The 13940-nt window shown below is 44.7% G+C and overlaps 1 protein-coding gene across 11 annotated transcripts in view; it reads right to left on the reverse strand.

Annotated features, from left to right (window-relative positions):
- tanc2b (tetratricopeptide repeat, ankyrin repeat and coiled-coil containing 2b) overlaps window positions 1-13940 on the reverse strand; it is a gene marked incomplete at its 5' end in the record, with an annotated part of 160030 nt that overhangs the window by 21009 nt on the left and 125081 nt on the right. For 8 of the 11 annotated variants that reach the window (XM_084341341.1, XM_084341345.1, XM_084341344.1 and 5 more), the window contains 6 exons: window positions 189-358; window positions 2328-2559; window positions 4745-4869; window positions 5020-5301; window positions 6105-6143; window positions 13732-13863. In XM_084341341.1, the coding sequence (XP_084197467.1) occupies window positions 189-358; window positions 2328-2559; window positions 4745-4869; window positions 5020-5301; window positions 6105-6143; window positions 13732-13863 (980 nt within the window). The remainder of the gene's footprint in view (window positions 1-188; window positions 359-2327; window positions 2560-4744; window positions 4870-5019; window positions 5302-6104; window positions 6144-13731; window positions 13864-13940) is intronic. The other 3 variants (XM_084341343.1, XM_084341340.1, XM_084341346.1) reach the window with 1 other exon arrangement.

A 13940-nucleotide genomic window follows, 5' to 3' on the forward strand; every position in this document is an offset into this window, starting at 1 on the left:
AAGGTCAGAGACGGTAGAGTTGTATTAAAGAGGAATTCAATAGTCAGGTTAAATAACCTGCGATAATGTTAACAAATAATACAATAAAGAGAAGCTGGTTTTAAAAACACGACCTTCTGAGTTCGATTGAACAGAAACAGATACGAGCAGCAGGATTTACTGACGTGGACACTGTGCCTGTTCTCTACCTGTAACGTGGTTCTGACTGTGACCACCAGTTTGAGCCACGGAGGGAACTTGTTGATGGTTTTGGTGAGGAAGGACACGATGGTGTCTCCGTAGTCCGGCTTGTGGAACTCTGCCTCATTCAGACCGTCGATGAGGATGATGAGGTCCTCCTCGGAGTTGATCTTCCTCTCTGAAAAAAACAAAACATGGACTGTCATGAAAAAAACCCTACATCTTTAGCTTGACGGTTTATTTTTGAGCTTGGAGACAGGAGAAAGTCTCGACACGGGCCCAGTTCAGACCTGATATATCCACGGACATATTAATTATGGGATATATCATCCGGCCTGAATGGGTGGACAGCTCAAAGCACAGCTGTGAACACCCCTAAGGCATGGAGGGATGCATTTGAGATCCAATCACTCAGACCACATTAGTAACCGCAATATCCCCAGACTCCCTTTAAAATTCACACAGTTTTAAGAGTTGTTGCGTGAGGAGAATTAAAAAAAAAACTTTGCAAAATAGCTACGGCAAATCCTAAATCATCTATGCAGTCTTGTAAATTCGGCATTTAATGGTATACATTAAGTTATTTCGTTACCAGTTTGTCGCTGTATCAGTGTACCAGACTGTCTGCTTCCTTGTCCTACCTGCTAACATTTAGCAGCTGTTTGAACACACTGTTTCAACTGATTCAAACTAAATTTATGAAAGAAAGCAACATTTTACTCACGGTAAACATGTCAAATTTTGCCAAAAAATAGTCACAATAATAGTAACTAATATAGGCCAGACTCCCCTTAAAAAACGCTCAATTTTGTGAGTTGCTGACTCAGGAGAAACTTTCGAAATGTTATGAAATGCTGTCTATGACAAATTCTTAACTGTTTACACCTTATTGAAAATTCGGCATTAAATGCAATACACTAGGTTGTTTCTGTCCTTGTATAAAGTGTCAGTTTGTCGCAGCATCGCTGTACCAACCTGTGTGCCCATCTGCACTACATTTATTAAAGAAGACAACATTTTCTAGAAAGTAAATATGTCAAATCTTACAAATACAGCGAACAGCAACTAATACAGGCCAGACTCCCTTTAAAAATCGATCAATTGCACTGAGTTGTTGCATTAGGAGAGACTTTATTAACATTGGAAATGCTGTCTATACAAATTCTTAATTATTTGGGCCTTTGTGTAAGTTCGGCACAAAAAAAAAATCATATTTCACACAATGAATCATCGCTGTTTTTTTCTTATCTCTTTGTGTGAAGGTCATTTTGGCGGAGGTTTGAACAAAAACGTACAAAAATACATTCAAACACTGACATTAAGAACCTTTGACTGCGTTGAGCACATTGTGCAGCGGAAGCTTCTCATATTCAGCGACCGAAGATTCGATTAAAAGGATGAATTGGATACTGAAGGTCTGAAAAAGCATCAATAATGAATTGCCAAAAGCACCGAGTCTGAATGAGGCAAATACCTTTAAATTATTATAAATTAAATCCAGTTTATTCTGAAAAAATTGAAAACATTCAGACCAACAGAGCAAATAAGTCAAGGTTGTACCCACTGACACTGAGACAGGAAGACTTGAAAGGGCTTTTAATCATTTAGAGCTAAAGATTACTGTCGTTTTCTGTATGAGAAATTCTTCTATATAGAAAAATCATACCAGTGATTTCATAGAAACGGGCGCGCCAGAGGAGATGAATACAATGGTGTCAGGCCAGAAGCTCTAAAGACGACTCATTTTTCTTGAAAATCTATAATGTCAAGGTGCTCCTGATTCGTTTCTTCTTGCATGATATAATACCTGTTACCCACCTTGAGCTTTGACCCCTGTGTACGGCTATAAACCAAGATCTTTAAATAGATCCCACATGATGAATTTGACCCGATACGAGTACCTGAACTTCCTGGAACTTGAAATCTTTTATGAATTATAGCGTTTTATTTAAAGTATTTCATCAGTGACCGTGTCTTTTCCCTGTATTTTAATAATGTCTGTGTTGTTCCTGTTTTTATTGCTTGCTAATGGGGGGATGGGGTGGGGGGTATTGTTTTTATTGTTCTCGTTGTGTGAAGCACTGTGTGTTACTTTGCTGTATGAAAAGTGCTATAGAAATAAAATTCGATTGACTGAGTTGTACCACCTTTGTAAAGTGCATCCAGGGGCTCCAGCACGCCCCTCCTGAAGGAGGCCAGGGGGTCCTGGACGCAGGAGCGCAGACTCAGGATGCTCTGTAGGTGTGGCTCCCTCAGCAGCTGCTCCCTGTAGGCAACGAGGTGCGGCGAGCGGCACAGCAGGGCCGCCACGTTGTGCACAAACTCCGGCACCAGGCAGGTGTAGGCGTTATCTGCCTGGCAGTAGTGGTACGCCACCACCTGGGGGCGACAGAGAGTTGGGAGAAAGAGTGCAGGCAGGTCAGTGAGAGAAATGTAAAGGTGAGCACTTCCACTCCCTTCATGTGATCCTAACCTTCAGCAGAAGATCATGACACACTTTTTAGAGAGCACACTTTTCCAGGGCTCAGCCAGTTTTCCCAGCGTCTACTCCAGCTACAACTCATTTGGGATTGAGTCAACTTCATGGTGGATGATTGCAGTATAATGAAACATAATACTTCTCGTTTCGCTGCACGGTTTCAGCTATTAATAATTCATCGCTTCCGGCTGCCAAGAGAGACTGATTCGGAGTTAGCTCATGCATGCTCATGTGTTAGACGACTGTGGAGTCAAGTGTTAAACTGTCATATTTCGCAGCCACGTACTGGAAACATGTTTAAATGAAACCGCCGCACGAATAAATAAGTCTTTCGCGCCGACGTGTGGGGTCAAGAGAGGTCGGTCGACAAAACAACAGCAGCAGGTGTGACCGAGCGCTCGTGGGGACTGAGAGATCATAAAGAGTTTGGATTTCCAGAGGTGGTATCAGAGTGCAGCCGGGAATAAACACTAATCAAAACGGCATGCTAATTTTTGGGGCACAATGGAATAAAAGGCTTTAAAACAAAAGGGGTGAAAAAGGGAGTGAGCTCAATTATTAATGCACAGAGTTAACAAGATCTAATAGGTTGGCTGGGAAATGGCTTTCTGCAGGTATAAATATTTCATAAGGCTCCCTGGCAAAGTTGTTTTTTCTTTTTTAAACACATCTGCATAATGCATCAGGCTGGGACTGGGGATGCAGATGGCTAAGCGGCAGGGGGAGGGGGGGCCAATGTGCAACAGCAGACAGGAGGAGGAGCAGGACAAGGGATCACCGTCATATGGAGCGACGTTGCAGAAAAGTTATATCCTCCAGCAACAACGTTTTAAAAGTCAACATTTGAAAGCAAAGTCGCAAGCCGATCTCCCGCTTGTTTGAAGTCGACCACCTCAGGAGCGAGCCCTGTGTGAGTCCACGATAGCTCGCAGGTGGCGCCAAACTTTGACTCTCTTTCAAAAGGCTCGACACCGTATCACTTCTCACAGAAGCCGAGCCGTGACCGCGCTCGCGTTGTGGAAAGGCATTTTCAAAAAAGAGCGGATAATCGGCGATCCCGCCACCTATGATGTCACTAATTGAAAAATTAAGACATAAAAAGGAGCCGTTTAAAATCATCTCACGGTTTTTCAATTACAGGCGGACTGAGGATTTCACGCCACACACGCAACGAAATGTATTATTATACTAAAATGGACATTTTAGTGAGTGATACAGCAATATTTCCTCCTAATCATCGTGAACGCAGTGTTTCTCTTTGATTAAGAAAATAAGAGAAAAGAGAGACAGCAGAGTGCTAAACAAATTAGACTCCTGACACAATATTTCTCAGTTAATTAAATATATTTTTACTTCACACGGCGATGAAAGGAGAATGGAAATGGAGGTGAGGTTAGGAATTTGTGTTATAAGTGGTTTGGTCTTTATTTATCTTCTTGTAATATCCATCCATCATCAGTGTTTCTGCAAACCACAGATATATTGAAACTAAAAGGGACAGTTCACCTGAAAATTCATTATCCACCCACCGCCATGCTGACAGAAAGTTGGGTGTCGAGAGTTTCACATTTCTGGAGCATCACAGCGAAACAGCGTTGCAGCATTCTCCTAACCAACTGAAGAAGTCACTGGAGACTTGTTTCAAACCGTAAAAAAAACCCCCAAAGAAAATATATAATATGCAGCCTCTGAGCTATAAACGCTAGCGTGTACCCTGTCTGAAGTGTGTGCATGCACTTGACTGCATGTAGAAGATATAAATCACATCTTTTCAAATCAATAACAGGATCTCGGGTGTTCAGAAGAGTCGGAGTACGCCCGACAAACTGTATCGAGCCATTTTATGTTATTCTTAGTTGTAATATTAATATTAACAGTGGTAATATCCAGTGGTTTCATGCTCACAGATGTTGCTCAAAACACTGTCTCGAGCGCTATCTGGCTCTGAGCCACATGAGCCATAAGTATTTAAGGACTCAGAGACAAACGTCCCCACCACATTATTTTAGAAGTGTTAGTGGCACTTTGTCTGTAAATCAGAAGCTAAAATGTAAATGTGCACATGGTCACAGGTGTATGTGGTACCTGAGAGGCCAGCCTCCTCATGGCTTCTTCCTGACGCCGCCTCATCTCAGGGGTCCCGGGACAGCTGCCTCCTCCCAGGGTGCCGTGAGTGGGCTGGGGCTGGGTGAGAGGAAGCCCCTCTCCATCTGGACACAAGACAGCACGCCGGTCAGCCACAGCTCGATGCAATCATCTCACACTGTTACTCTCACAACAAAGGCTGAACTGAGACTGTGCAACATTTATAAAATACCACAATTTAGAAATGGATTCATAATAAATAAACCGACGCCTACGTTTGGGTGAAGCCTGAGGGCTGTCGGAGGCGATCTGCCTCATGCGGGTGCCGTGGCAGCTGAGCGCCACCAGGCGGGAGATGATCGCCGTCTTGCCGAAACCGATGTTGCCTACTACGGCCACGCCGCGGTTGGTGCTGGCGTTGGGGCTGTTGAGGTGGGCGTCGATCTCCTGGAAGAGCCACTCGCGGCCCGTGAAGACAGAGTCCATGGTGATGCTGGGCACCTCGAACAGCAGAGGCTTGAGGGCGATGTCTTGAGGCCGATAGGGTGCAAAACGCACTAGAGGGTCAGGAGAAGTCGAGACTCAGTTACTGGTATTATGATTATAAGCCAAGTTTATGTACTTTAATTGATGTTCTCTGGGTAACTGCACCCTTAAATCCTTCAACATACATATGTAGGGGCTGCAAATAAAATGTCTTGATAGGTTAAATCTGAGCAGGTTTTTCTAAAATAAGAAATATTCACTCTGATCTCACTGTAAACTAAAGATGAAGTTGGAATAAAGCATTAGCTGCAGAGTTCAAAGGGAGGGACTACTGTTACAATCCACACTTGTGCGCTTCAGGTGCATTTTGTTGCAAAAGAAAACTCGCAAAAAAGTCAAGGGAGCGACTGCTTTCAACAGCCACTGTCGACTGTTGATTTTCCTCACTAGGGGGAGTCATTAAACTAAAGTCCTCCAGAGGTTGGGCATCTTCTCAGCAGAACATATGGACCATTAAAGACTAATGAGGCTAAAATGAATCTGGTATGAACTTCTGAAGCCGAGTGATAAAATCAGTGCAAAATTTAGTCGGCTGCTTCTGGGTGTCATCTCCTGGGTGCCGTCTTTAAAACCGATCCGAGCTTTGAGAATAAAAACATGCTCTCTTCTATCTGGTGTGTCATTTCTTTAAATGTTATATCAGCATCTGGTAATTACGCCCGATCTAGAGTGTGAGTGCTACGTGAATAATCCAAACACTTTTGCTGGCAAGAGTGCGCGGCACTCGACTGGAGCACTTTGACTTGTAAAGCGTTAAAGCCCGGCGAGCAGAACGTGCCGCCTGATGCAACAAATTAAAATGAAAGTAACTTACGTGACTGGGATTGCCAGGCATGGGTGTTATTAGCGGAAGCTGAGACGAACAGCAAGCAAAGGACAGAGAGAGAGAGAGAGAGAGAGAGATAAAGACAGAGAGTGAAAGGAGACAGAGAGTGATGAGAGAGGGAAGAAAGACAGGCAGTGAATGAAAACTGGCAGCAGTGTAACACAGCACAGGCAAAGGTGTAGCTCAATGCAAACAAAAAGAGGAAGCAGCTTCAGCATCAGCACATCATGACGTCAGATATACGGGGAACCACCAAAACCAGGGTCGATTGCTAATTGAAATCCTTTGAATTACATCGAGCGTAGTCCTCAGCGTGTCGGGAGGGGCGGTTGGGGGAAGGTTTGCACTTTTGGGAGAATGTAATTGGTTCCATTGTGCCGGGCCGGATCAATCAATCCCAATAAAGATAATTTAATCCAGTTCTGGTGGTAATTTGACCCTGGATGGTGAGATTCCAACCTCAACTCGACAGACGAGGTGTGTGTGTTACAGACTGCTAATGTTAGCCACATCTTAACATGAAATAATAAACCTCAGTACGAGACGGAGCTGCAACAATTCATCGATCGATCTCTGGGTCTTCAGCAGGAGGTCTGTGAACCCGCGGGGGTCCTCAGAGTTACTGCAGGCAGCCGACAAATAACTGCTTGATAATATTTTAAAACGTTTTTAAGATGTAAAAAAGGTGCAATATGTAAGAATTGGCCACTGAGTAACCACCAACTGCCGTTAGCTCTGTTAGCCGTGCAGCTAGCAGTCCGGTAGGGGAGCTCGGAGCACCGGGGAAGTGTTGGTGTCTCCACTGCAACCACAGGAGCTTTAAAGCGTGATGGGACAAGCTGGTAAGCAACACAACACATAGACATCATGTCACCAAAACTGTTATTCCTTCACATTTTTGTACAGTTTTGAATGTTTTCAAGCACAATTCTTACATATTGCACCTTTAAATGTGTCTGAAAATACACATCAACATGAATCCAGCATATTATTAGCAAAGATGAATTCACAACATTGACTTCCTGCTGATTTTCTGCCTGTTTGAAGACCAAATAACTCATCAATTAAGAGAAAATAATCAAAAAAAATCATCGCCAAATTAAAAATCATTATTCGTTGCAGCACTTCCCAAATCAGACCAACTCTAAAATCAGATTTTCACCTCCGTCTCTCTTTTAACGAGCTTAAATTTTGTTCAGACTTCTTTGCGGTGAGCGGTGAGTAATAGCCTGTGGTCAGATGATAGCCGGTGCAGTAGTTCATTTCACACTCTGCAGCATGTTAGCAATAAGCACAGTGTGAGTCAGAGCTGCAGGAAATATGTATCATACATTAGACCGGTCGGATAAGATGGTGAGGAGAGCCTGCAGAAATTTCTTTCGCCTCTGCAGAAATCCTTAAACTGTGTGCAGGTACAGCGCTGCAGAACGTTATCAGGAGGGCAGAGAGTTGCATTAGAGCTGTATGTCTTCTGTAAACGACTCCAGTGTGCTGATTAGAGGCCTCGCTACATAACACAATGAGCTGATTTTGCTCTTAACGTACTCCTTTACCACACGGCGCTCCAAAGCGCTGACTTCTTTTTTCTCCGGGAATGCTAATTATAATCGCGAAGTGAAAAGAAAAACGCTGAGAATATTCCTACTTATGCAATCAGCGAAAACGTACAAACAGATATACCTGGAAGTGGGTGAAAAAGCTGCCCTCGTTTTTCTAGCGAGTGCACGGCCAGCACTGCATTATACTGCACTGAGCTCTGTGGCAGCTGCAGCCCGATGTAATAAAAGACATATTCATCCCTATTCCCTGGTCAGATTATTTTAGTGCTAACTCAACACACACACACACACACATAAACACACACAGTCAGAGAGAGAGAGACAAAGAGACAGAGGGACTTTATTCTGCCTTCAATAATTCACAAAATGATGTAATATTGGGTGTGAAAGAGGGAACCTGACGCAACATTAGCGATGGGAAATGTAAAAACTACCCAATGCTGACATTTACAATAACATAAGCCACTGAAGTAAGAGGCTAAATACCCACAGCTACTCTGTTTTAAGTGGCGCTAATCCAATTATCTTGGGGGTGACTGAATGCCAAACGTGCCTGTAAAGCTCCTTCCGTCCTCGTGGAATTACTAAACGCGCCCTCGCACTATTGGGCACCATCCACCGAACGGCAGCGACGATTACGCCGCTTTGTGCGCAGCAAGTCGTGCAGCCACCGCTGCTCCGCCGCGTCAGGTACTCCAGGAAAAATAACATGGCAGCCATGTTGTGAACGGGGGCTGAGGGAGTTGTTTCCGGGGCGGCGAGAGCAAAAAAATGTGTGTGAGGGATGGATGGATGGTTGGATGGATGGATAGCGGTTGCTCATAATCCTGCCCATAACACTCCCCCTCAGGCGATGTTGAGCGAGGTATCACTCCACCTCCCCTCTCTCTCTCTCTACCCCCCCTCCTCCTCTACCAACGGGCCCTCCGTGGCCAGACGGAGTGAGAGTCTCAGACGTTTTAATTATTCACCAGGTGAGGATGACTCACTGTGGCTGAACAGCCTTGAGAAGGAGGGAGAAGAGGAGGAGGAGGAGGAGGATGAGAAGAAGAGGAGGAGAGGAACAGTGGAAGGGAAGTGGAGGAGGAGGAGGAGGAGAGGAGGGTAGAGTTGGCAGAGAGGTGGAAATGAGAGGAAATGATGGGAGGAGGAAGAGAAGCAGTTTGGATGATCAGCCTGTTGTGCCGTGTTCGGGTTGTGAGGGGTCTCGGGAGTGTGGCGGAGGGTTATCTCAGGTCAAGCGCAAGATGTGGGAGTTAGTGGATGAGTGACTTTTTTTCCCTACTGTCTGGTTTTTCAGACGTACTGTTAAAATTCAGTAGAGCTACAGCTAGCATCAACAAGAGCTTACATAATTTCTGCTTTAAAAAAAAAAATCTTATCTTATGTAATTTGCACAGTAGGCCTGGAGCAACATAATAAACCTGGATGCATGCATTTCTTCTCTTTCAAATCATGCTTACGGCTGCTAACTGTCACCTCTCATCACAAACATACTATGTCCTGACTTCCTTTATGTCTCACAGCCGAGCAGCGGGGAGAAATTATGCCAATATGTTATATAAGAAAACACAGAGGCAGACGTACGTATCACATCTCAAACTCCATCATATTTGTATTCAACGTAAGATTGTAGAAAACAGATTAAGGCAGTGGTGTCAAACAATGTGATGAACGGCAGATAAAGGCGAGATAATCATCTGAATCTCGTCAACTTTGTTGTGTTTCGTGCGCGGTCATCAAATCTGAGACTCTTATCTGCCTCGCTTGGCTCAGACAGCTATAGGGGCATCTCCTTCAGCCTGTTTGCTGTAAATAAACGCTTACTATAATAATAAATAAATGCCATGGAAAGACCAAAACCAACACTATATTAGTATGTCTACAAATAGACAGGTTCCTTGTCTGTGGCAGGCAGCTCAGAGCCCACTGGTTCCTCCTGCAAGGAGCATCAATGATTTTAAAGGGTAATTTTACACATTAAAGCTACAACAAGGAGTTTTTAACTGGTTATGAAACAGTCTCAGTATAACGCTGATGTCTCTATATGGCCTAAATAAGCAAATGACAACATCAGTGGGAAGATGAACTATTTCTATTTAGTGTTTCTTCATCCATGTGCAGACCGGAAGAGCCTGCGTTTACATTTTCCCTGGCAAAGTTACAGTGAGTAGCCAGTTAAAAAGAAGCAGGAGGAGATTTTGTCCACAGGGGCCTCAAAACTCAACAAAATATCAAAGTTACTTAGAGTAAATTAGAGATATCGCCTTTTTAATTCAACCCATTCTTGTTCCTATTCAAAACCTGGGTGTAAAATTGGTGGCGTTACCCTTTAAAAACAGTCACATATATGCAGTGTTATCTTTGAACACATGGGCATTGTAGTTTTTCCACAAACGCTACTTAAACATGAGTAAATAGTGCATTTGTTAGGGACTATTTTCAGCGGAGGATGAATACACATGTAGTGCTCTGATGATTTACAGCAGCAGGACTGTGTGTGTGGGACTGAGTCGAAATAAATGCCCAGGTTTATCGATACCAGCCGAGGTCTACGGCTCTATATAAGGCTTTGACAGGCAGACAATGCTTTGTGATACGATCAATTAATTTTTATTTTGGTATTTTTAGGGAATTTGTTGACAACAAGAAAGAACAGTGAATTTTAAAGGCTCCTTATTTAAGATCCAGCCCCTGTCAGGGAGTTTTTTTACTGAAGTAATAAAACCGTCTGGAGAATATTTTTATTAGCCAAAAGCTGCAAACATCCACTAACACAAGGCTCGTTTGTGTATGCAAGCAGAGGCAGAAAGAAGAAGACGGCGAGGGAGACGGGGAGCGGAGAGCGACGGAGACAAAAGAGAGGTAAAGCGAAGATAAACGAGGGAGAGAATTGTGAGCGCAGTGTACAGTTATGTGAGTGAGTTTTGCGGTGAATAGATGAGGTGGGTGGTAAATCTTAGAGGTAGGCAGGCAGGAGCACAAGAAGGTCCATCACAGTCTGACTCACTCTCCTCAAAACAGCAGCACATCTCAGGCCCCCGATGGTCCGCATCAAAAGAGGCTTCGACAGAACCGAACCGGAGAGAAAGCTGCATCTGTCAGCTGGTTACCACCTGACCAACACATAACCAGCAGTCCTCTTCTCCTCGAGCTCGCCTTTTAGTCTGAATCCAGCCGGATCAGCAAAACAACAAGCTAATGCATTACTAATAATGTAATGTAATGTGATACAGGGAGAAGCTCTGCCATGTTGGACCGCCATGTTTCTACAGTAGCCAAGAAGGGACAAAGCAAACACTGGCTCTAGAGAGGGCTTTTCACCTTTTTGCTCATTTCAAGCAGTCACCGAGGGGGACGGTGTAACGCTGAGACCATCGTCCGAGACAAGGCGATTTTGTGGTCGATAGAAGCTCCACAGTGCTCTTTTTTTATTACGCACAGGTTCTGATTCGGTGTTGTCAGGAGAGAAAAGATCAGGAGAGGTCACTAAATCATGAATCATCCTCAGGGAACCCTGAATATTCACGCCAGACTTCATCACGATGTCAGAACTACTCATCCTGCTCTTAACCCAAGCGTCAAACAGGCATTGACCCTTTAAAGGTCAAGTGTGTAGGATTTAGATGCATTTAGCAGTGAAATTGCAGATTACGACCAGCTGACTCATTATTACCTACGGTGGCCTCTCCAGAGCCAGTGTTCGGTTTGTCCTTTCTGAGCTACTGTAGAAACATGGCAGTGCAACATGACCCCGAGGAAGAGGACCCGGTCCCTCTGTAGACATAAAAGGCTCCTTCTAAGGAAGTGGAAACACAACAACTCTACGTTTCAGGTAATTAAACGCTAATGAAAACGCAATTATGAATATTATATTACATTTATGCCCCTTTGATTTGACAACTTGTGATACACTCACAAACTCAATCAGGTTGTTTGTCTGTTGCCTCAAATTTTCAGTAATAAAACCATTTAGGATTCGTCCTCATCGTCTGCAGGGAAAACCCCGCTCTACAAGTCACTACATCCCGTCTCCCTCGGTCTCACTCTCTGTCTCTCCTGGTGAAGCTGCTGGAGCAGTGCACTCAGGGAGGCGCTGACACTGATCCGAGGAGGCAGAACGCATGCTAGGACGCAGTCGCTTGACATGTAAACACACTTGGCTGCCCTCAGAGGAGGAAGGTTGAAACAAGTGGCTCTGGCAGTAACAGCGAAGCTTTGCGAGGAACCAGCTCCTCCCTACTCCCTTGTCTTTCTCTCGGTCCATCTCCGTCCCTCTCCTTACCTTCCCCTGTCTTTCTAACACTCTCTCACTCTGCATTTGTCTGCAGCTGGCAGCCCTCGGGCGAGGGAATCACATCGCAGCTCAGCCGAGCGCACTCTCAGCTAAGTGGGGTCTTAACAGGTGTTTAAAACACACGGGGACGCATATTTGTGTTCGCTCGGGTGGCTGAGGGCTGCCATTAAGGTGCTCATTACTGGCTAAGTGACAGAAGAAGAAGGGCAAGGGGACACATAATGTTGTGACATAAGGCCATTTGGCCATTTGGTGAGGAGGCTGAGGAGACGAGCTCGATCACAGACTTGAACAGGGTGCAGTGGAGCGCACGCTGACTGTGATTGTTAAGAACATTTTTAGCTTAGTGGCGACAAAACGCTCTTTGTGCACTCTCTCAAACACACAAACACACAACAGACATTAGCTGACAACCTCCAGCGTCCACCATCAACAGCTCGGCGGCGTCGCCGGTCTGATGTGGGAGCAGCTTCACACGCAGATATTTTCATCTCAAACACATTCCATCTGCAAATCAACTGTCAGCGACTTTCTTTTGAATTTTAAAAATAACTCGCCTTGTAACGATCAGCTGCTTTGAGTTTGTGTTTAGTTTGTGGATGACAAACAGAACAGTGTCCCATTGTTTGCTCCTGCACCGTGTCTGCTGTGAAGCAACGGGCCAGTCGCAGCCAAACCTGACACAGAACAGCACTTTTTACAGTCAACGTGAAGGTAAACGATGGTTGAATCATTCGTCGTGTTTACGCAGCCTTTCACCTGCAGATGTCTGCACGTGCTGTGGGGTCGCACTGCAGCCCACAGCCAGTATTTACATGCAGCATCTCTTCTGACAAACATCTTTTTGTTGGCAGTGTTTTGCTGCAGGTTGTCATGGTGAGTGACAGATAAACTGGAATTTCCGGTTTTAAGATGATGACGATGCAACTGCAAAAATCTCTTGTTGTGTGTAATCCTCCATTTCTCTTTTCTCTGATTCCCTGTCAGCGCTTTACTTTTTCACTACTTCAGTTCAAAGGTGCCACATGTAAGAATTTATAGTTGAAAATGTTAAAAAATTAACTAAAGTTTCAACAGAATGTGAAGAGATAACGTTGTAATTTGTTTGAGAGACAGCTACTAAAGTAAGCATGCTAACCAGCTAGCCGCGCCCGTCCTGGTCCGAGACTCCTGTGCTAGAGGTGTAAAGACCAGTACTCCCCACAAGCTCCAAGTTTCGACCCCTAGCTGCACGGCTAACTGAGCCAACTAGCTAACAATAGCTACATTCAGCAGCAGTTAGCGGTTAGTCTGATGATATACCGCCCCCTATTTGTTTAGCATATTTAAATCAACAGAGAGTAAAGAAATACCAGATTTTCGGATCTTATGATTAATACGTATTGTTGCATGTAGTGAAGACAGCATGCTAACTCGTTAGCAGCGGCTCGTCGCAGTCAGAAGCTCCTGAACTTGTGGTGTTCTGAGCTCCCGGTTTAGACCACTCGCTAACTGAGCTAACTTGCTAATGGCAGCTACAGTTGGCAGCAGTTAGGGGTTACTCTGCTGATATGCTGCCCCCTATTGGTTAGGAGTATGAGTCTGACAGGTGGCCAATTCCTACATATTGCACCTTTAACATAAAAAACAAACTTTAAAAAGACATACATCCTTCATATCTTTGAGCTGTATCTGTATTTTTCCAGCGGCTTTCATTGGAGGAGGGGTTAAGAGGGTGTGTGTTGTGTTTGCATGTGTGTGCGCTCTCTTTAGCTCTCACCTCTCAGGTCCTGCCCGGAGCGGCCCGGCCCGCAGGTGGTGCTCTGTCTTGGCATGCGCAGCGAGGTGCGTAATGGAGTGTGTCTCTGCTCATCCAGGTATGCCAGGTCCTCCAGGTGAGCTGAACTGGTAGCTGTTGTTGTGTGTGTGTGATGGACAGGGAGAGAAAAGCAGAGGTATTTGAGAGAAAGTAAAACAAAAAAGAGAGAC

The sequence above is a fragment of the Pagrus pagrus genome (genome assembly GCF_965226575.1).
Source record: "Pagrus pagrus genome assembly, chromosome: 21".
Taxonomy (NCBI): Eukaryota; Metazoa; Chordata; class Actinopteri; order Spariformes; family Sparidae; genus Pagrus; species Pagrus pagrus.